This window comes from Mastigoproctus giganteus, chromosome 9 (assembly GCF_048544385.1).
Source record: "Mastigoproctus giganteus isolate SK-2022 chromosome 9, ASM4854438v1, whole genome shotgun sequence".
NCBI lineage: Eukaryota > Metazoa > Arthropoda > Arachnida > Uropygi > Thelyphonidae > Mastigoproctus > Mastigoproctus giganteus.
Genome location: NC_143583.1, coordinates 32,787,712 through 32,812,080, shown reverse-complemented (window position 1 = coordinate 32,812,080; position 24,369 = coordinate 32,787,712). Strand labels below are relative to the sequence as shown.

General features: G+C 39.2%; 1 protein-coding gene across 1 annotated transcript in view; it reads right to left on the bottom strand.

Annotated features, from left to right (window-relative positions):
• The window catches only part of LOC150080136 (cell adhesion molecule Dscam1-like), a 1,047,872-nt gene that overhangs the window by 462,694 nt on the left and 560,809 nt on the right, over positions 1-24,369 (bottom strand). The window contains 2 exon segments of the mRNA XM_090381929.1: positions 16,386-16,391; positions 22,025-22,156. Of these exon segments, the coding sequence (XP_090238055.1) occupies positions 16,386-16,391; positions 22,025-22,156 (138 nt within the window).

Sequence of the window (24,369 nt, the reverse complement as noted above, 5' to 3'; positions counted from 1 at the left end):
GCATGAGGTGTAAAGGTCCCATGTTTACAAAGGCAGCAATGGATACCTTCACCTTGTTTGCACTATGTATCAAACAATTCGGATACATAGTGCAGTAAATGGAACCGTTCCATAAAAAAAAGAGGAATAGGTGTTTTCACTCTGGAAATAATGAAATGCAATTTCCTACCCAGGAATTGCACACACACCATATAGAGTAAGAGCATAAAATTCTAGTGAGATACTCGAATGTGCCCAGATAATAAGGGATGTAGACAATAGAGATAAACCCTATTGTTTTCAGGGCACTCTAGTGGCGGTAGAGAACAGTCGGATTTTTGGTTGCTGTAAAGGGAAAAGTATTTTTAACGTTTACCATATTAGCATTAGCATTAGTAGAGGCATATGATGCAAGAAGCAAGCTTATGTAGCATCAGCCAGAAAAAAAAAAAAAAACACTTCCACTTCACCCCTCCATTCGTTCGAAATACCTGTCCAGTTGAGCCTTAAATTTATTTAAGCTATCAACTTCCACAACAAGGGATGGAAGTCTGTTCCACCAACCAACTACCCGCTGGCTAAAGGCAAATTTCTGCACATCTATCCTACATTTGTCTTTCCTCAATTTGAATTTATGCCCTCTCAGGTGATTATTCTGAGCGAGGCAGAATCCCATCAGCATTGAGCAACGCTGGAGGCTATCCACAGAGCCGTATACTGGGCTGCCATAGCAGCTACTATGATTAATGGAAAAGAAATAAGAGACCAGCAGCAGAAGAACCAAAAACAGAAGGAACCGCCAGCTTGGGAAAGAAGACTCCAGCAGAAGATAGAAGAATTAAGAGTCAAGATAGGTCAGTTGACCCAGTACCAACAGGGTAATAGAAGTAAGAAATTGATTGCAAAGGTGAAGAGCATCCTCAAGAGAGACAGCGTCCACAGCAAACTTGAGACCAGAAATCAGAGAATCGGAGAATATTTGGACACACTGAAGCAGAACCTCCTCGCACTCAGCAAGAGACTACACAGATACAAAGAGAGCTCTCAGAGGAAAATAAAAAACTGAATCTTCAATAAGGACTCAAGAAGCCTTCTATAGGAAACTAGGTGAAGATGAGAAAGCAGGAAATGGATCACTTGTGAAGAAGATGATTGTGGAGTTCTGGGGAAATATCTGGAGCAGTGAAGTAAGACATAATTGGCGAACACCCTGGATAGAAGTAGAATGAAAGAAAACTAAGGACATACAAGAGATGAGAGGGTGGGAGATTCGAGAAAAAGAATTAAAACAGTCAATCAGGAACACCCACAACTGGCGAACTCCAAGAATTGATAACATCCACAACTACTGGTACAAGATGCTCACCTGCACAAACAAGCACCTAGCAGTGCAGTTCACTCGAATGTAAGGCACCTGGAAACAATCTCAAAGTTTCTCACTGAAGGAGTCACATATCTGAATATGTGATTCCTTATACGAATCACATATTCAGATCTATATACGAATAGTGATCATAGATCTTTGGTTTTTCATATTAATTTGGCTGATTTAAATACTTCTTTAGATTTTGATAATTTTGAATTAAATAGATTTACTTATAAGAAGATTAACTGGTCTAGTTTTGCAAGGTCAGTGGCTTTAGATTTTTCAGGAGACAATATGGTTAATTTGAATTTTTAAATGCTTGTGAGTATGCTGCTTTCGTTCAGTCTTCATTGCTTAGAGCCCTCAGTTGTGCCTCAAGAAGACAACAAGTTAAGAGGCGCGTTGTTAATTGGTGGAATGCGGAATTATCCAGGTTAAGGAAAGAAGTATTTTTATGTAGGAAGGCATATCAGAGGTATAGGCGGTGGGGGCTGAATGAGGCTCAGTTTTATCATGCATGTTATAGGAATAAAAAGAAAATTTATTATAGGGCTATTTATGAGAGTAAATTAAAGGCTTGGAGAAATCTAGTTACTAGTGTGGGCAATACAGATCCTCGGGGATTAATTTATAAACTAAGTATGAATAAAGTAAGACCTGGAGAGATAATGAATACCGTAATCGTCAATGGAGTGGAAACAACTGATTGGATTACAACAGTGCAGGCAATAACATCGGAGTTGTTTCCTCATGAGGAAGAAGGGGGGGGAGACAACAGAGCAAGAAGGCATCAAGGACTCTAATGTAACATACCTTGGGTCTGTTAATATTAGCTTATTTACTTTAGAGGAATTGAGAGCCGTTTCTAAGAAAATTAACATTTCCAAAGCCCCAGGAATCGATTTAGTAGAGAATATCACTGTTCTTAAAATGATTGAGCTTTATCCTAACATCGTGTTAAACTTGTATAATAAATGCTTACTTCACGGTACCTTTCCTGGGATCTGGAAAGTTGGTTTGATCAAGCTGTTAGTTAAGCCGGGTAAAAAACCAAATGACCCAAGAGGGTATAGACCAATTTCGTTATTGGCCAGTCTTGGCAAAGTTTTTGAAAGATTGTTATTTTTAAGATTGAACCAAGTCATGGATAAAAATGGTTTGACCCTGCCTTATCAGTATGGTTTCAAGAGAGGGCATTCTACGGAGGATGCCATTAATGATCTCATGAATTTCACCAACCAGGCAGAGGATAAGTATGTGTTAGCCATCTTTATAGATTTTACTGGAGCTTTTGACATGGTGTGGCATGAGAGTATTCTGTCTGCATTAAGGGGTATGCAATGTCCAGACTTATTGTATAGGACGATACAGAGTTATTTGTATTGTAGGAAAATTATGCTGAAAGCTAAGCATCTACAGTTTAATAGGAATCTTTCGAGAGGGTGTCCTCAGGGGTCTGTATTGGGCCCACTTTTTTGGAACTTAGTACTTAAGTTCCACTTTGCTGCACTAAATTAAAAAATTTAGTGCAGCAATAATTCGATTAACACGGTCAGATTGGGGGTTGAAAAGGAAAGTTTTAAATTTATACTACAAGGCAGTCTTCTTACCCATAGTTGCGTACGGAGCATCAGTGTGGTACTTCAGAGTTATTAACGTTAAATTTAAACAGAAATTGTTATCGATTCAGCGCTCAATGCTCTATGTTATTTCTAATTTGTGCAGAACAGTCTCAACGAATGCTATGCAGATTTTGGCCGGGCATTTGCCTCTAGACTTGTACATTGTGTATTGGGCCCTTTGTTATTACTTAAAAAAAGGCATAGTGGTTTCTTTCATGAATATTACATCTGATGTCACTATCGAGATAGCTAAAGCTAAGAAAAATGTTCTAACACAGTTGATTGGTATGTGGCAACAGAGATGGGATCTTAGTGCAACTGGGGAGGTGACTAGATTGTTTATTCCAACAGTTAAATTTACTTATGATAGTAACAACAAATGGTTTTTTCCTTCTATGGTAACATCGTTTATTTTAACTGGCCATGGCTCATTAAATTTTAAACTACATTACTTTGGTCTAGTCAGCTCTCCTTTATGCACTTGCGGTCAACCTGAGACTTGGAGTCATTTATTATATGATTGTAGTTGTAGTTTGTATGTTGAACATAGAGAAAGGCTAAAAGTGAAGATTGGTAATTTAGTTAGAGGCTGTGAAAGTGACCTTATTTTGCTAATCAGGATAAATTTCAAGCACTGCAAGAGTTCTGTTTAACTGTTTTTCAACGGAGAAGACACTGGAATAATCTAATGATTACTAATTAAGATTTGGTTATATACATTTTGATTATTTGTGTTTTTTTTTTTTTTTTCCCTTTTAGTTTGTTTATATTATGTGTGTGTATATATGTATTTTATTTATTTATTTATTTATTTTTTTTTTTTGCTGGCTCTCAGGTGTGGGCAGCCTGGGAGTGGGATTGCTGGCAGCCACCGGTATAGCACTACTTCCGGTGGGTGCGGGATTTTTGTGCATGAGGCACTTAAAATAGAAGACCAGGCCCAGCACCAAGTGAATATGGGCAGCCATTAGGGTCTCTTCGCCAACGGGGAGTGGCTGTGCAGGTGACAGCTTCTCCCTGATGGCGAAGAGACCTTCCATACAGGTCTATTTTGCAGAAGTTCTGCACAAAGTCAACTTTATCAGGTGGAGATAGACGGAAGTCTAGGTGCCACCTTAGACATAATAATAATAATAATAATAATAATAATAATAAATAATAGAATGTAAGGCACCTGGAAACAATCTCAAAGTTTCTCACTGAAGGAGTCACATATCTGAAGCCTAAAGACGAAGGTACAAGAAACCCAACAAAATACAGGCCAATCACCTGCCTCCCAATGATGCAAGATCCTGACCAGCTGCATAACCAAGAAGATATCAGACCACTTAGAGAGTCAGAACACAAAAGCTGAAGAGCAGAAAGGATGCAAGTGGAGGAACAAGCTATAACAGAAGGAAAGACCTACAAATACCTAGGGATGATGCAGGCTCAGCAGTTAGAGCACAAGGAAATCGAGATGTGCCTGACCAAAAAATATCATCAGAGACTCAGAAGCCTGCTGAAGGCAAAATTGAATGGAGGGAACACAGTTAAAGCCATAAACACCTATGCAGCTCCAGTACTAACATACACCTTCGGGGTCATAGATTGGACTAACACCGAGCTAGAAGATATCATGTGAAAGAGAAGGACAATGATGACCAAGAGTCACCAACACCACCCGAAGTCAGCAGTGAAGAGACTAACAATAGCTCGGAAAGAGGGAGGAAGGGGCCTGATAGACCTGATAGAGCAGCAGAAAACAGTGACAGTTAATCTGAAGGATTACTTTGAGAATAACACAGCACTACTCCACTAGGCCATAAGGAAGACAGATAAGTGGTAAGGTGCCTCCGTAGCCAAGTGGGAAGGAGCAGCAGTGCGTAGCACATGCTTCTTGATTAGACCGGGGTTCGAGCCCATCACCACCAAATACGGAGGATGCAGAAAGGTCAGGGAATGACAACCGCATATCCCGGATCAATATGGCCTTAGTTGCTAATGCTCCTATAAACCAAATAACAAACAAACAATAAGTGGTACACCCCACTCAACCTAAGCGAGGAACACCCACCCACCCAGACAGCACAAGAAATGAAGTTAGAAAGATGGGAAAAGAAGACACTCCACGGCAGACACTACAATGACCGGGCTAGCCAGGTGGGTAAAGTGCCTGCCTGGCAACCCAAAGGTCGCGGGTTCGAATCCTGCCTCGGGTTTGGATCAAAGTACTGCAAAAACCTTGGGAGGTGCACTATGGCCACAGAAGCCGATGCGCCAACAACTACCAAAAAAAAAAAAAAAAAAAACCCTACAGTGACCTCCATCAAGATCATATCGATAACATTGCTTCCAATGCATAGCTCACAAGCGGGATGGTCTTCCCCGAGACTGAAGGATTCATGCTGGCCATCCAAGACCAAGTAATCAACACCAGAAACTATAGAAAATACATTGCAAAGGAGCAGGGAATGTCAGATGACACATGTCGAAGATGCCACCTGGCCTCAGAAATGATTGAACACATCACCATATCCTGAAAGAGGCCTCTGAGGTCGGAAAAACTCATATCGAGGAAATAAACTCATACACCGACCATTGAATAAAATTTTACTGTAACTAAAATTTTACAAATAGTGTGAAAATAAATTATTTACAATAAACTAAAAATTGTATACTGCGGAATACTAAAAAACTGCAATAAAAGATCGTTTACAATAAAATGAGTTAAAATATAAAATTAAAAGCGCTAAAAACCTGGAGCTTTCGAGAGCATCAGCTCTCTTCTTCAACAGTAAAATGACTTCCTGCAACATCTCCTTAAATAGCAGGTTCACAGTACCTCCACACGTGGTATTTCTCCACATGGTTCAATCGGCACATGATCAGAACAGGAAGCAGAAATGTCTCGGGTATGTGGCAAAGAAAATCGTTCATCCGAATTTAATACAATTGTTTCAAAAACAGGATGAATAAGCATGCCTCTATCTCTATTCATGGTATTCTTACTGGATGAACCAATCCATAAACCCTCGAGCCATTTGCGCTCCCAGTATACGTGTGCACGATCCAAAATAATAGCGTCCTCCGGGGAGATTTGATGCTGCTTCTCCCAAAAATGTTCGGCCACGGCAGATTTATTGTAATCAGCGGTTCTTATGGCATTTAAATGTTCCCCCAGACGATCCCTAAGCCGTCATTTTGTTTCCCCCCCCCCACATAACACTCCCCACAACCCGGGCATTCTATTCTATAAATAACTCCGCTACTGAGATCTTTTGGTATACGGTCTTTGACCTGAGACACAGCTGTGCACAGCCTCCGCCCAGGAAGCTGTACACAGCGTGTCTTATAACCCCATAAAATTCTTGCCAGATGCTCAGTAAGGCCCGGATAGTAGGGGATGTATGCGGTGACTACCGGGACGAATGACTCCCTACGCTCGGACACCCCTCTACTATATCTATCCAGGATCCTCTGGGGGTATCCGCACTTTCTAAGTTCTGCCGTGATGCAATTAATTTCTTTCTCTTTATCCTCAGAAGTGGTACAGTGTGATCTTACTCTGTCAAATAAAGCTTTTGCTACACTATTCTTGTATTGTCCAGCTTGTGCTGAATTATAGTGGGTGTATTGACCTCTATACATGGGTTTTTTAAAAACTGACGTCTTAAGCCTAGAACCCACCCTAGAGACCAATATATCCAAAAACGACAGAGTACCGCCCGTTTCCACCTCTGAGGTGAATTGTATAAATTGGGAGAAGCTATTAAGCCAGCAAACGGCATCATCCTCCCTCCCCTTCTGGACCAGGGCAAAGGTATCATCAACATATCTTCTCCAATTCCTGATAGGAAACGAACACCCACTAAAAACCCTACTTTCCAACTCCTCCATGGCCAAGTTGGCCACGGTGGCACTCATGGGTGAACCCATGGCCGTACCGCGAACCTGCTTATACATAGTTCCTTGAAATAACATGGTAGTGCTAGCTAGACATAATTCTACCCTGGTACAAATATCTTCCACACCGAGCAGTGATCTATTACCAAGTGAGGCATCCCTTGTCAATGCCATTTTTACACAGTATACTGCATGATTAATAGGAATACATGTAAATAAAGATACAACATCAAAAGAAATCATGCTCTCATCATCATTTATAGTCAAATTCCCCACAAAATTCACAAACTCTCTACTGTCTTTAACAACATACTCGGACTGCCCCACTATGGGTGCAATTAATTTGGCCAAGTACCCTGATAGCACATAGGAAGGACTCCCTATAAATGAAACTATAGGTCTCAAGGGTACATCTGCCTTATGAATTTTTGGCAGTCCATAGAATCGTGGGAGTTGACTACCTGTAGTGTGTAATGACCAGTAACTCTCCTTGGAAATCTTCTCCATGTTCAACCAAAATACCCTTCCAGGATGTTCAATTAGTACAGGCCACTGTGCGTTTTCAGAAGAGTATTGTGAATGTTTGGATTCGTAAGCTGCATGAAGATCCCAGATTTACTAGACGACAAATTGGCATGTATTTAGGTAATATTGGTAGTAATGTTTCTTCTAGACACCTGGTTCTTATCAGAAGGTTAGTCTTGGATAAAGTTGCTAGGGTAGCAGAGTCATATAGGCAAAGACAAATTATGAAGTTCAATAGGTTGGTGAGTGAAAATGTGGTACAGCGATATGATAGGAGCACCCATTTTATACATAATTTGAGTAATAGACAGCTCACGAAAGAGCAGCAGGCAGTCCTTAGTTTAGGCCCTAAGTTCACGTTGGTTCCTTCGAAACCCCCATTGCAGAGATAGCAATGGGTATTGAACAGGCCATTATTAAGTTTCCTGAGCCTTTAGCTAATGAAATCCGTGTGAAGTCTGCTGCAGTGTTGAGTCAGGTGAGGAAGGCATCCCCGAATCTCAGCCTTAGGCAAAAGAGAGCACTAGAAGAATCGAGAAGAGGCAAAGGAATAGTTGTTTTACCAGCAGACAAAGGGAGATCAATGGTGGTCTTAAATACAGAAGATTATAATAAGACGGCATTGGAACTTCTGCAAGATAATAACACTTATAAGGTGATCCAGAGGAACCCATTGGTGGGTCTGGAACGGCGAGTCAATAAATTGGTACAATCCTGGTTGAACACAGAGAAGATTTCCAAGGAGAGTTACTGGTCATTACACACTACAGGTAGTCAACTCCCGCGATTCTATGGACTGCCAAAAATTCATAAGGCAGAAGTACCCTTGAGACCTATAGTTTCATTTATAGGGAGTCCTTCCTATGTGCTATCAGGGTACTTGGCCAAATTAATTGCACCCGTAGTGGGGCAGTCCGAGTATGTTGTTAAAGACAGTAGAGAGTTTGTGAATTTTGTGGGGAATTTGTCTATAAATGATGATGAGAGCATGATTTCTTTTGATGTTGTATCTTTATTTACATGTATTCCATTAATCATGCAGTATACTGTGTAAAAATGGCATTGACCAGGGATGCCTCACTTGGTGATAGATCACTGCTCGCTGTGGAAGATATTTGTACCAGGGTAGAATTATGTCTAGCTAGCACTACCATGTTATTTCAAGGAACTATGTATAAGCAGGTTCGCGGTACGGCCATGGGTTCACCCATTAGTGCCACTGTGGCCAACTTGGCCATGGAGGAGTTGGAAAGTAGGGTTTTTAGTGGGTGTTCGTTTGCTATCAGGAATTGGAGAAGATACGTTGATGATACCTTTGCCCTGGTCCAGAAGGGGAGGGAGGATGATGCCGTTTGCTGGCTTAATAGCTTCTCCCAATTTATACAATTCACCTCAGAGGTGGAAACGGGCGGTACTCTGTCGTTTTTGGATGTATTGGTCTCTAGGGTGGGTTCTAGGCTTAAGACGTCAGTTTTTAAAAAACCCATGTGTAGAGGTCAATACACCCACTATAATTCAGCACAAGCTGGACAATACAAGAATAATGTAGCAAAAGCTTTATTTGACAGAGTACGATCACACTGTACCACTTCTGAGGATAAAGAGAAAGAAATTAATTGCGTCACGGCAGAACTTAGAAAGTGCGGATACCCCCAGAGGATCCTGGATAGATACAGTAGAGGGGTGTCCGAGCGTAGGGAGTCGTTCGTCCCGGTAGCCACCGCATACATCCCCTACTATCCGGGCCTTACTGAGCATCTGGCAAGAATTTTACGGGGTTATAAGACATGCTGTGTACAGCTTCCTGGGCAGAGGCTGTGCACAGCTGTGTCTCAGGTCAAAGACCGTATACCAAAAGATCTCATTAGAAGAGTTATTTATAGAATAGAATGCCCGGATTGTGGGGAGTGTTATGTGGGGGAAACAAAATGATGGCTTAGGGATCGTCTGGGGGAACATTTAAATGCCATAAGAACCGCTGATTACAATAAATCTGTCGTGGCCGAACATTTTTGGGAGAAGCAGCATCAAATCTCCCCGGAGGACGCTATTATTTTGGATCGTGCACACGGATACTGGGAGCGCAAATGGCTTGAGGGTTTACGGATTGGTTCATCCAGTAAGAATACCATGAATAGAGATAAAGGCATGCGTATTCATCCTATTTTTGAAACAATTGTATTAAATTCGGATGAATGATTTTCTTTGCCACGTACCCGAGACATTTCCGCTTCCGGTTCTGATCATGTGCCAATTAAACCACGTGGAGAAATACCACGTGTGGAGGTACCGTGAACCTGCTATTTAAGGAGATGTTGCAGGAAGTCATTTTACTGTTGAAGAAGAGAGCTGACGCTCTCGAAAGCTCCAGGTTTTTAGCGCTTTTAATTTTATATTTTAGCTCATTTTATTGTAAACGATCTTTTATTACAGTTTTTTAGTATTCCGCAGTATACAATTTTTAGTTTATTGTAAATAATTTATTTTCATACTATTTGTAAAATTTTAGTTACAGTAAAATTTTATTCAATGGTCGGTGTATGAGTTTATTTCCTAGATATGAACACATCACCGCAGGTTGCAAGGTGATCACCCAGACTGAAGCTACATCAGAAGCTAGCCAGGAAATACCAATTGATCAAAGAAAGCGTACCATACTACAAATACGAACCTCAGGCAGTACTAGAGACCTGAGCCCACAAGCTGTACTGGGACCGCGCCATAATAACGGATAAGACCATCCCGCACAACAGACCGGACATAACCCTTGTGGACAAGATGGAAAAGGATACCTACCTGATTGACATAGCAGTGCCCAACCCTAGCAATGTCCAGAAAACCCATGAGGAAAAAATTAGGAAGTACACGTTGTTGTTATTTGGTTTTTAGGAGCATTAGCAATGCAACTAAGGCCATATTGCTCCGGGGATATACGGTGGTCATTCCCTGACCTTTCCGCATCCTCCATATTTGGTGGTCTCGAGCTCAAACCCCAGTCTAATCAAGAAGCGTGTGCTATGCACTGCTGCTCCTGCCCACCTGGCTATGGAGGAAGTACACGAACCTGAGACATGAGGTCAAGGAGATTTGGCATATGCAAGAAGTATCAACCATCCCGATCATTGTGTCAACCACTGGAATAGTGCTAAAGACTCTATATAGCAGCCTGGCAGCAAAAGTCTCCCAGAGAACACCTACAAGGAATTCCAGAAAGTCGCAATCCTGAACACCTGTAGAATAATCAGAGATTTCCTCGATCAACAGTAACACCAGACATAACAACAACCATCCTGTGTACTTGGTAGCAGTACCATCACGGAGTGAAATCCCCAATCAGGGAGAAATAATATAAGAGCAACAACAATAATAATGATACGTGTGTATCCGCATGACTGTCTTTAAAAATAAAAATACGGTAATAAAAAATTAATATTTTGTTAATAAGCAACTTATGTGCTAGTCCACCCATGATTCTAAAAAAAAAAGGTTAGGTTACCCCTCCATTTTGGGAGGAGTTCAAGCTCCCATATGATTCAAGTGGGAGTAACCTGGCATCTTTTTCACCATTATGGAAAGCCTTCATTAGGGCATGTGCAATTAGGGAAAGTTAGCATTAGTGCTTCAGGGTGTTACTAAAGTGAAACTAAACCAATGTTATCGTGTGTTGTGTTCGTGCACCAATCAGCACATTGTTTGCCATTCTTACCTGTCAATCAATATATCGTTCTCGACTTTGCTCCAGACCGATAACACCTATACATATAAAACCTATATCACCTGTATCATATACTCCCTCCTATCATGCCTATACATGGTGGGAGTATATAATGAGAGCCTTGTCGATCAATTCAACCCTGGAGAGATTGTGAGGCTCAAGGGTTAGAATTTTTTTCAGCCTGGTCTGTGCTTGTTGACAGGAGCAACTGCTTCCACAGGGATGTGATACACTTAAATAGAAAGAGTGCAAGAATATTTGCTGATGCTATCGAGACAGTGTTAGGTGGGTCGGAAAATTGTTCGCTTGGGGGGGGATACACTGACTAATAGATTAACAGTAGGCACTGGCAGAGGTGAAAGTGATTCTTGCACTGCTTCTATTAGAATGCATTGCTTCTATTATAATGGAGATTTCCAGGACTGCTGGGGGTCATAGTGGAACAAGTAAATACATGGTTGCATTAGGGTAACTAAGAATAATAACAGGTGCATGTATACTTGCATGTACACCAATGCTAGGTGTATAGTTAATAAATTTGATGCTAGGTGTATAGTTAATAAATTTGATGCTAGGTGTATAGTTAATAAATTTGATGCTAGATGTATAGTTAATAAATTTGATGAGTTAGAAATGCTAGTAAAGACATCAAAGGCAGATACTGTTGGAATATCAGAGACATGGTGTCACACAGATATAAGCAGTGCAGAATTGGAATTTGAAGAGTACAATGTGTACAGGAAGGATAGACAGGACAGGGAGGGAGGGTTATGCTGTTAGTTAGGAAACATAAAATCTAAGGAAGTGCATCCAATTAATGTTAGTGGACAATGCAATGTTGAGTTTGTTTGGTGTGACATAAGCACTGGGAAAGGAAAAATGAGAATAGGTGTGTGTTATAGGCCTAATGAATCTGATGAGTATCATAAGCAATTGTGCAGAGAAATACAGTGGGCTAGTAAATCAGAATGGATTTATTGGATGACTATTTTCTACAGCAGCATGTTCAAGAGGCAACCAGAGGGAGTAATACTCTTGATCTGATTATCAGCAATGATTATTCATGCATTGAGTTTGCAGATAGAGGAACCAGTGGGTGACAGTGATCACAATGTACTGAGGTGGGAATTACTTAAATATGTGACTATCAAGGCTAAAGGGAAGGGCTTTTGCTTTTGTAAATGTGAACTACAGCATTCTCAGATAGTTTTTAAATTCTGTACAGGGGGATCAACTGATGATGTTACCAACGTTGAATTCTAAATGGGAAGTCTTCAGGCACTTAATTTTGGAGGCTACTAGGCTTTTGATTACAACTAAGAAATACTGTTCAAGATTTAGGCCTAAATGGATGTCCAATGAATTAATGAGGCTCGTGGCAGAGAATAAAAATGTATGGGATGCATATAAAGTATCAGGTGACACAGAAGCCTAGGGCAGATATAAACTATTCTGTAATCAAGTCACAAAGGAGTTTAGGCAGGCAAAGGCAGATTATGAGAAATCTTTGGCAAAGGATGCAAAGAAAAACAGCAAAGAGTTCTTTACTTATGTAAACTCTTGAAGGAAAAGGATGAATCAGATTGGACCACTTAACACAGATGGTCGACTATGGATGATGATACTCAGGTAGCTGGTAAACTGAATGAGTATTTTGCATCTTCATTCACACGTGAGGAGTTATTCAATGAGGAGCCTGCACAACCACCCCTAGGTCCCTTTCATTCTCTACCAGAGCAACGTATCAACTCTGTGGTACTACACTGACAGTGGTAGAGAATGAAAGGGACCTGGGGGTGGTTGTGCAGGCAGATATGAAGTTTTCTGAGCAGTGCAGATGGGCTGCAAGAGTAGCTCATGGAGTATTGTCGATGATATATAGGAATTTTTCTAGCAGGGATAAGGAGGTGATTATTCCCTTGTATAAGGCAATGGTCACTCCAGACCTGTATACAGTACTCTAGGTGTGGCCTGACCATTGCCTTATACAAGGGAATAATCACCTCCTTATCCCTGCTAGAAAAATTCCCACTTGCACATCAAGAAGGATGTAGAGATGCTGGAACGAGTACAGAGAAGGGCAACAAGATTAGTGAATGGAACAAAGGGGTGCTCTTACGAAGAAAGGCTTAAGTTTTGCAAATTACAGTGTATGGAGACTAGGCACCAGCGAGGTGATCTGATAGAGGTGTATAAAGCCTTGAATGGTTTGAGCATGCTCAATGCTGATGGGATTCTTCCTCTTGCTCAGAATAATCACCTGAGAGGGTATAAATTCAAATTGAAAAAGACAGATGTAGGATAGACGTGTGGAAATTTGCCATTAGCCAGCGGGTGGTTGGTTGGTGGAACACATTTCCATCCCTTGTCGTGGAAGTTGATAGCCTAAATAAGTTTAAGGCTCAGCTGGACAGGTATTTCGAATGAACAGAGGGGTGAAGTGGAAGTGGTTATTTTTTATTTATTTATTTATTTTTATTTATTTTTTTTTTGGCTGATGCTGCATAAGCTTGCTTTCTTGCATCAAACGCCTCTACTAATGCTAATGCTAAAATGCAAGACCTTCCATTTTGCTGAATTAATACATAGCTGACACTTACCGGACTGAACTAATGGGATCTACATTGTTGTCGTTGTTATTTGTTTTTAGGAGCATTAGCAAATAAGGCCATATTGCTCTGGGGATATGCGATAGTCATTCCCTGATCTTTCTACATCCTCCATATTTGGTGGTCATGGGCTCGAACCCTGGTCAAATCAAGAAACGTGTGCTATGCACTGCTGCTCCTGCAATGGGATCTATGTACTAAATATATGGATCTATTAATTGATGTATTGTATAAGTATGGTATTGTATAATATGATGGGGGATGCCAGTTTTTCCCAGGGAATGCCTAAGGCAATAAATAAAAATATATATATATATATATATATATATATATATATATCAACTTTCACAATAACGGATGGAAGCTTGTTCCAGCAATCAAACACCCGTTGGCTGAGAGCAAACTTCCACACATCTATCCTGCAATCATCCTTCATCAATTTGAATTTATTAGAGGAACAACCCCATCAGCATTGAGTTTGCTCAAGCCATTCAAATCCTTAAACACCCCAATCAGGTCACCTCAGGTGTGTGCCTAGTCTCCACTACAATTTGTAGAAGTGAAGCCTTTCTTGGTAAGAGCACCCATCTGCTCCCTCCCCCATGTCTCATTGCCCTTCTTTGTACCTGTTCCAGCACTCTGTGTCCTTCCTAATATCAGGCCTCCAGACCTGTATGCAGTACTCAAGATATGGCCTCACCATTACCCTATACAATGTGATAATCACTTCCTTATCCCTGCTTAAAAATTCCTGTATATCAATGACAAAATCTCATGAGTTTTCCTGGCAGTCTGTCTGCACTGCTCAGAGAATTTCATATCTAACTGTACCATTACCTCCAGTTCCTTTCCATTCTCCACTACCCTGAGTATAGTACCACACAGTTGGTATGTTACTCTGGGATTACTGCTACCCATATGCAATGCTTTCCCCACTTGCACATCAAACTGGGTTTGATGAAACAAAGTTTGATGTGCAAAGGTGGACAGAGGACAGTTTTGGGATCTACCAATGGTTTATGAACTGTGTTTTTTGATCCAGGCAATAAACTGCCCTCCACTTTGCCAGACCTTGACATTCCAGTGCTTACTCCTTGCCTGACTGTCCCACTCACACAGAAAGCAGGGCATTTTTGTGTAGCCAGATTGCTGTCCAAGTTACATGCCTATCACTTTAAAGTTGGCACAGACTGATCAACCAAGCTCTTCATACTTAATACTTGTCAACAACTTCTTGAAGTTCTGATATGTTTTCTTCAAATGCACAGAGTGATCTACTGGAACTTAACCATATTTATTTCCATTGTGGAGCAACACACTTTTGAAACTCCTCAATGATGAGTCAATAAAAAGTCTCCACTGTGTAGAATTGATTCCTAGATAGTTCATCAAGTCATTCGTATTACTGAAAAAACTGCAGAATCATCATCAGAAAAGTAGAGGACTAGTTCTCATTCTCTGTACTATGATAGCAGTAATCTCAGAGTAATATACCATTTTCCATTTGCATATGCTATTCCAGAATTACTCAATATAGTTGATAAGGAAACAACCCTAAAGATAATTGTACAGTCCAACATGAAGTTCCCTGAGTAGCACAGACAGTCTGATAAAACTCACAAGGTTCTGCCAATTATGGGAAAACAATGATATAGATGGACGTTGCTAGCAGGATCAAAGTGGTCATATCCCATTGTGTAATACAAGGGGAAAATGGCCACATTTTGGGGTATTACATACAAATGTGAAAAGATGGTTTGGAAGAAATACTTTATTATGGAAAAGTAACCATTTTAACTGTTTAAAAGCTTCAATCTAAATAAGGAGTATGTGTGTGTGTGCATACTCCTTATTTTGGGGCGCGCGCGCGCACGCACGCACGCACGCACACACACACACACACACACACACACACACACACACACACACACACACACACTTGTGTGTAAAGTCATTTCAAATAATATGTCCATTTATTTATGAAATTTCTACGCATCTCCTAGTAAGTACTGCCACTGTTATCTCAGTTATTAAGTAACTGTAGGTAGTTTTAAATGGTATGAAAACAGATTTGAAATCAGAAGAGGAGACAGCATATCTTGCCCACTGCTGTCTGATTTTGGCTTGCGAAAATTGAAACTAGCATTTTAGCATTAGCATTAGTAGAGGCATTTGATGCAAGAAAGCAAGCTTATGCAGCATCAGCCAAAAAAAAATAAAAAAAAACCACTTCCACTTCACCCCTCTGTTCGTTCAAAATACCTGTCCAGCTGAGCCTTAAACTTATTTAGGCTATCAACCTCCACCACAAGGGATGGAAGTCTGTTCCACCAACCAACCACCCGCTGGCTAAAGGCAAATTTCCGCACGTCTATCCTACATCTGTCTTTCCTCAATTTGAATTTATGCCCTCTCAGGTGATTTTTTCTGAGCTAGAGGAAGAATCCCATCAGCATTGAGCATGCTTAAACCATCAAGGCTTTATACACCTCTATCAGATCTCCTCGCTGGTGCCTAGTCTCCAGACACTGTAATCTGCAAAACTTAAGCCTTTCTTTGTAAGAGCACCCCTTTGTTCCATTCACTAATCTTGTTGCCCTTCTCTGTACTCGTTCCAACAGCTCTACATCCTTCTTGAAATGAGGCCTCCAGACCTGTATACAGTACTCTAGGTGTGGCCTGACCATTGCCTTATACAATGGAATAATCACCTCCTTATCCCTGCTGGAAAAATTCCTGTATTTCATTGACAATACTCCATGAGCTACTCTTTTCCCGTCTGCACTGCTCAGAGAACTTCATATCTGCCTGCACAAACCACCCCCAAGTCCCTTTCATTCTCTACCACTGTCAGTGTAGTACCACAGAGTTGATACGTTGCTCTGGGGTTGCTGTTCCCCATGTGTAGTACTTTACATTTGTCAATGTTAAACTTCATTTGCCACCTCTCAGCCCATATGCTCAACCTTTCCAGATCCTGTTGCAGCAGCATAGTGTCAGTAGTGTCCTTGACACCCTGCCAACCTTTGTATCGTCTGCAAACTTGGACATTAAGCGGATATACCATCATCAATATCATTTATAAATACAGAAAACAATAATGGACCAAACACTGAGCCCTGAGGGACTCCACTAATAACATTAGTCCACGATGAGCAGTGTCCATTGATTACCACTCTCTGTCTTCTCCCCCTCAACCACCCCTTTATCCATAGCAACAATTTACCTCCAATGTCACACTGCTCCAATTTGTGTAGCAGTCTTCCATGTGCAACAGTATCAAAAGCCTTTCTAAGATCCAAGTATATAATATCAAAGTTATTCCCTGCATCCAGTTCTTTTGTGACTGCATCATAGTATCCAATCAAGTTGGTCAGGCAAGACTTCCCCTTAACAAAACCATGCTGTGTCTGAGCTATAACTGAAGTCTTGTCTAAATGATCCTGCAGTGCTTCTTTAACCAGTGCCTCCATTAATTTTCTGAACAGAAGTTAAGCTCACAGGTCTATAATTACTTGTGTCAGCCTTTGATCCTCCTTTGTGAATTGGGGTCACATTTGCACATTTCCAGTCTATGGGTACCTCCCCTGAGTCCAAGGAAGCTCTCATAGTTATGGCTAAGGGTTTGCTTACTTCCTTTGCTGCCTCCTTTAATATAACTGGATAGATCCCATCCACCCCGGGTGCCTTTCTTGTGTTTATCTTCAACAGTTTCTCCTCCACTTTACTCCCAGTTATTTCAAGATTCTGCAGCTTACTGCTAGGGTTGAATACACCTCTGGCATTCCCCTTGCTGAATAACTCCTCATGTGTGAATGTCGATGCAAAATATTCATTTAGTTTGTTAGGAGGATCATCAACAGTTGACCCATCAATATCAAGTGGACCAATCTGATTCATCCCATTCCTTCTAGAGTTTACATAAGTAAAGAACTCTTTGCTATTTTTCTTTGTATCCCTTGCCAAAGATTTCTCGTAATCTGCCTTCACCTGCCTACCTCCTTTGTAACTTGTTACAGATCACCTTGTATCTATCATAGGCTTCTGTGTCACGTGTTAATTTGTATGTATCCCATGCATTTTTCTTCTCTGCCATATGTCTCGTTAGTTCATCTGACATCCACTTAGGCCTAAACCTTGAACAATATTTCTTAGTTGGTATGTAAAGCCTAGTAGCATCCAAGATAAGTTTTTTGAATGCTTCCCATTTTGAATTTTCTGTTGGTAACATCATCAGTTGGACTCACTGTATAGAATTTAAATACTGTCTCAGTCCATCATAGTCGCCTTTACGAAAGCAGTAACCCTTCCCTTTACCCCTAATGGTTGTTACCTCTTTGAGTAAATCCCACTTCAGCACACTGTGATCACTGCCTCCTAGTGGTTCATTTACCTGCAGATTCTTAATGCATGAAGAATCACTACTGATAATCAAATCAGGAGTATTACTCCCTCTAGTTGCCTCCCGAATATGCTGATGTAGAAACAATCATCCAATAAATCCACAAAAGCCTTGCTAGCGTGTGAGTGACCAGCCCCCAAATTCCAGTCAATATGTGGGAAATTAAAATCCCCCATTATAAGACTCTCTGATTTACTGGCTCACTCTATTTCCCTGTACAGTCTCTTATTATACTCATCAGAGTCATTAGGCCTATAGCACACTCCTACTCTCAATTTTGATCTCCCAATGCTTATGTCACACCAAACTGACTCGACACTGCACTGTCCAGCAATGTCGACTGGCTTCACTTCCTTGGATTTTATGTTTTTCTTAACTAATAGCATAACCCCTCCTTCCTTCCTCTCCTGTCTATCCTTTCTGTAGATGTTGTACTCCCCAAATTCCAGTTCTGCATTCCTTATATCTGTGTGACACCCCGTCTCTGAAATCCCCACAATATCTGCCTTTGATGTTTTGAACAATACCTCAAATTCATCAAATTTATTTACTAAACTCCTAGCATTGGTGTACATGCAAGTATACATGCACCTCTTCTTTTTCTTAGCTACCCTGACACAACCCATGTGTTTACTTGTATCCCAATGATTGCCAGCAGTCTCTGAAATATCCTGCATCTTATTTTCCAGGCTGTGGCTCATTCTCATTCCAATAGAAGCAGTGCAAGAATCACTTTCACCTCTGCCAGTGGCTACTGTTAATCTATTAGTCCTTGTATCCTCCCAATCTAGTAGTTTTCCGACCCACCTAACACTGCCTCGATAGCATCAGCAAACATTCTTGCACCCTTTCTATTTAAGTGTATTCCATCCCTGTAGAAGCAATCTCTCCTGTTAACAAGTACAGACTAGGCTGAAAAAATTCTATCCCTTGAGCCTTACACAATCTTTTCAGAGCCAAATTGATCGACAGGGCTCTCATTATATACTCCCTCCTATTGTGTCTTTGCAGAATTGCAGACACTTTCAAATTCAACCCTAATTCACGGCTTTTTTTCAACAGTGACCTGTACTTGTTAAGTAATTCCGCCAGGTTGTAAATAACAGTAATGGCAATATGCTGCTGCAACAGGATCTGAAAAAGTTGAGTAGATGGGCTGAGAAATGGCAATTGGAGTTTAACATTGACAGATGTAAAGTACTGCATATGGGTAGCAGTAACTCCAGAGAAATGTACCAACTATGTGGTGTTACACTCAGGGTAGTGGAGAATGAAAGAGAAGAGATCTTGGGGTAATTGTGCAGTCAGGTATGAAGTTTTCTGAGCAGTGCAGACAGGCTGCCAGAGTAGGTCATGGGGTATTGTCAATGATAAACAGGAATTTTGCGAGCAGGGATAAGATAGTGATTATCTCCTTGTATAAGGCAATGGTCAGGCCACACCTTGAGTACTGCGTACATGTCTGGAAGCCTCATTTTAGGAAGGATGTAGAATTGCTTGAACAAGTACAGAGAAAGGCAACAAGACTGGTGAAGGGAACAAAACGGTACTCTTATGAAGAAAGGCTTAAGTTCGGTAAATTGCAGCTTCTGGAGACTAGGTACATGCGAGGTGATCTGATTGGGGTGTATAAACAATGGATTGAGCAGGCTTAATGCTGAGGGGATTCTTCCTCTTGTTCAGATTACAAACCTGAGTGGCATACATTTACACCGAGGAAAGACAGTTGTAGAATAGATGTAAGGAAATTTGCCTTTAGCCAGCAGGCAGCTGATTGCTGGAACAAACTTCCGTCTGGTGTTGTTGTTGTGCAAGTTGATAGCTTAAATAAATTCAAGGCAGAACTAGACAAACATTTGGAATGAATGGATCAGTGAAATGGGAAGGGTTTTTTTTTTTTTTTTTTCATCTGATGCCGTATAAGCTTGCTTTTTTGCATCATGTGCCTCTACTAATGCTAAAAGTGCAGAGGCTTCTAGAATAGCTCATGTAGTTTTGTCAATGATGTACAGGAATTGTTCCAGGAGAGACAAAAAAAGAGTAATTATTCTGCTGTATAAGGTAATGGTTAGGCCACATCTTGAGTACTGCATGCAGCTCTGTATGTTAGGTAGAACGTGGATCTGTTATAACAGGTGCAGAGAAGAGCAATGAGATTAGTGGGTGTGGGGGGAGAACAAAAAAAGTATTGTTACCAAGACTTCAGTTGTGCAAACTGCAGGGTGTGGAAATGAAGAAACTATGATGAAACCTAACTGCGAAGTTTAAGGTTTTGAATGGATTAAGTAAGCTAAATTTTGATGGCCTCATTTCTCTTGCTCATACTACATTCATAAGGGGCATAAATTTAAATTGATGGAGAGAGACAATGGCAAAATATCAGTTTAAATAATGCAGAGAAGCTTATTAAATACTAATAAGTATTGTGCAACAGTAGAGCGTCAATAATCTGAACTAATTGGGATCTGGGGGGTAGTTCAAACCATCAATTTGTTCGGATTTTCGAACTTATCAAAAATAGTGTTCTGGAGACTAAAAAAAGTTTAATAAGTTTAGAAATTAAAAACACTGGCTTTAAAATCAGAGGGACTGATTATTCTTTGTTTAGATCGAGCACCTTTTCACACAACAAAGGTCCAGATATCAGTTCTCCTAAACTTCGTCTCTGTGTGAACCACAAATTGTTGTTGTTATGGGAGTTTAAAAGTGCATAAGCTACTATGACTGTAAGAACCACAAATAAATGGCATCTTTAAGGGCTGGGTTATTAGCTGTTCTCATAGTTTTACCTTTTTTTATTTTTTTTATTTTGTGCCATCCAAATCAAGTTTTGATGCAAACTTTAAAAAATTTTTTCCTTGTTGTTTTTAATGTCTGTTCTTGTTGACTTTCCAACCTGGTAAAATTTAGATAATGAAGACCCACTTTCTCCCTTTGACGGTCTGTTTAAAATCTCAATCTTCAATTCAATTGTTAAAAATTTCTGCTTCCTTTTAAAAGATGAAGAAAATTGAAGTAGGGTAAAATAAAACTCTGTTCAGAATTTTACTTGTATCTCACTTGTGCATATTGTGTTAACTGGAATTTTTGTGTGCCATGTTCTTTTATAGACAGACTATATTTTTTTACAAAAAAAAAAAAAAAAATGCCAGTGAACAGAAATATCAGATTACAAAGTGTGTTGAATAACAGATTACAAAGCATTATGTTTAGTTAGTCCTATATAGGTGCCTCCGTAGCCGAGTGGGCAGGAGCGGGAGTGCAGTAGCACACGCTCTTTGAGTAGACCGGGGTTCAAGCCCCTGCCTGCTGAATACGGTCGATCTGCCAACCCGCACTGGACCAGCGTGGCAGATTATGGTCCATTTCCCTCAGCATGAATTGTTGAGGAGGCTTCCACCCTGCAGTGGGTTGATAATGGCTGCACTTTACTTTTTTTTTTATATATATATATTAATTAAACTATGTACGTAAGCATAAATTTATTTTTTTATTTTACTAACCTGTGGATAATATTCTTCCAATTTTCACATATCATTTAATTTTGTTAATTGGCAACGAAAAAAAAAAAGTGTAAATTTGTACTTTATATCTTCATTTTTATAGCTTGTGGATAATATTCCTCCAATTTTCACTTATTAGAATTGTCCTTTAATAGAATCAAAATTCAGTTCATAAACATGATCACAATAATGGGTGCTTACTGTAATTATTTTATGGTATCAACATTAAAAAAAAAAAAAAAATGCTGACTGGTTTGGATTATAGATGTTTTGAATTATTGACATTCAGATTTTCAACACTCTACTATATTTTGTAAGTTGATAATATTTAAAACATTTCATATTATATTTATTGTAATATTTTGCATATTATATTTATTATGCTTTTTTATATAAAAATAAAATAATTATATCTTACCTGATTCAGTTTTACATTGTACTAAATATTTAATAATGGCACTGTTCCCACTGAACGGTGGAGACCAAGTAATTTTAGCTGTGCGACTTTTATGCTCCAGAATCCGCACTTCTCGTGGAGGCTCTGGAGGTTCTAGGGCAAATATCACATTTCATTTTAACCAATAAGCAAACTATTCAAAATCAATAAATGAATGAATAATCTATTTATATATATATTATATTTATTATTCAACAGCAAGAATAAAAATAACTAATTAAACATTAAACGAGCTAAAGTGAGAGAATGCTAACTACAGCTACATCTTGCCTTTGACAGTTTACGTTGTAAGAACAGATCAATCAGCCAAATATAAAAATGAGATGAAAAAGAAATACAAAAAATTTCCTCTATATATAAAAGGCCTACAATGCTTATTCACAACTATGTCTCACCTCTTCAAAAAAACATATAAATATATATATTAAATATATACAGGGCAGTCATGATTTACATGTAGATTGCATTCTTAGAATGTGCATGCATACAAAGATTCATACAAATTAAGACCCATTATCATATACATTAAATACATTAAAATTTGGGAGAATGCATTCACACAAACATATAAATAGTCACCATTAGGCTTATTTTATGCATATAAATTAAAATTAATAGAAAATTCTGGTAACGCATACATGCCATCACAGTTGTTATGGCATCTTAGCATTACCAGGGTACCTGCCCGCCCACCAATGAGTGAACCAATAAGCTCCAAAACTGTGTCATCTGGGTGGTGGAGTCCACTGAGAATAAACAATAGTAGTCTCCTCTATTGGAGAAGTGTTGTTTCTTCGAAGTAGTGCAATACCTGGTATTTCTTTGTGAAGGTAGCACCACAATATGAGATAAAATCAAATGATGCCTTAAAACTGCTTATGTAGTTAAACTTATGGGTAAACATGGTGTATTTATACCAATATTATATATATATGTTTAATGTAATCATAACAAGTAGTTGTAGTGAATAGAAACAGCTTAAAAAGAATGATAATTAAAAAATTGGTAAGGATTAAGGGTATTTTCCAGGTACCTATTTATATTTTCTATTGTTAATACATCTGATGTGGTCAGCATTCTTCCATTTATACTCTAATATACTTATTTATATTTCCACAGGATTCTATCAGCATGAACTTATTTATTTATTATTATTTTTTTTTTAATTTTATTTATTCTTCTATTCTTCCTTCTGTTCTCTCTGTCAGGTCGGCTATGATGTATACGTAAACTTTTTATATGTACATCATAACAGAAACAGAGATCTGGCTTATTGCAGTGGCACCCACGATTTTTACTGCTGACCCCAAGAAGAAGTAATTAAAGTTCTAGGACCCACAGCTTTAGGTACTTACAATAATTATGCTTATATTAATTGCATTTTATTTCAGGTAATCTGTTTTTTAGCATACAGGTGCTCTTAATTCTCCCATGGTTATTACACCTGATAGCTCAGTTCCCCTACCAAATACACTGATAATAACTTTTTTGTCTATATATATATATATATATATATATAGACAAAAACAATATATATATATATATATATATATATATATATATATATATATATATATATATATATATATATACACCAGTTTATATATATATATACACCAGTTTATATATATATATATATACAGTCGAACTTCCCTATAACGAATTCGATAAATCCGGCGAAAAAAATTCGTTATAGAGAAATTTCGTTATACAGAGAATATCTTTTTTATTAGAAATTGTTATCTAATTAGAAAATGAAAACGAATCTACATTTATTTTTAATGTATTTTATTTAAAAAACATACTTATTTAAATTACGTTTACACAATTTTCGCCGGTAAATATCGCAAATTAAAACAATCTGTAATTTTCGTTTGCACAGTACAATTAAAAAAATTGTCTGATTCTCAAAGAAAACCTACATTTGTTCAGAGCAATTATCAGGAACATTTTCACAAAACTGTAGACCCATACGAACCGTTTTAAAAGCGTTAATCATTTCTTCGCGTGTTGGCCTTTTTACGGGTTGTTCTGATGCGTCTCTTCAGCGTCATCGTTAATTTCTTCGTGATCATGGTCGCGTCTAACACTGTTCAGCAGTATTTCATCTTCATTTGGATGTTCTGCTGTGATCTACATAAACATAACTATCCATTGTTATTTCATTTTCGATGTTTCCAGACGATTCTAATAATATCCAAAAGTTTTTCAGTTGTGAAAGGGGCTGGTTTTTTTTTTTTTTTTTTGGTTTTTTTTAGGAGCATTAGCAACTAAGGCCATATATTGCTCCGGGATATATGCGGTGG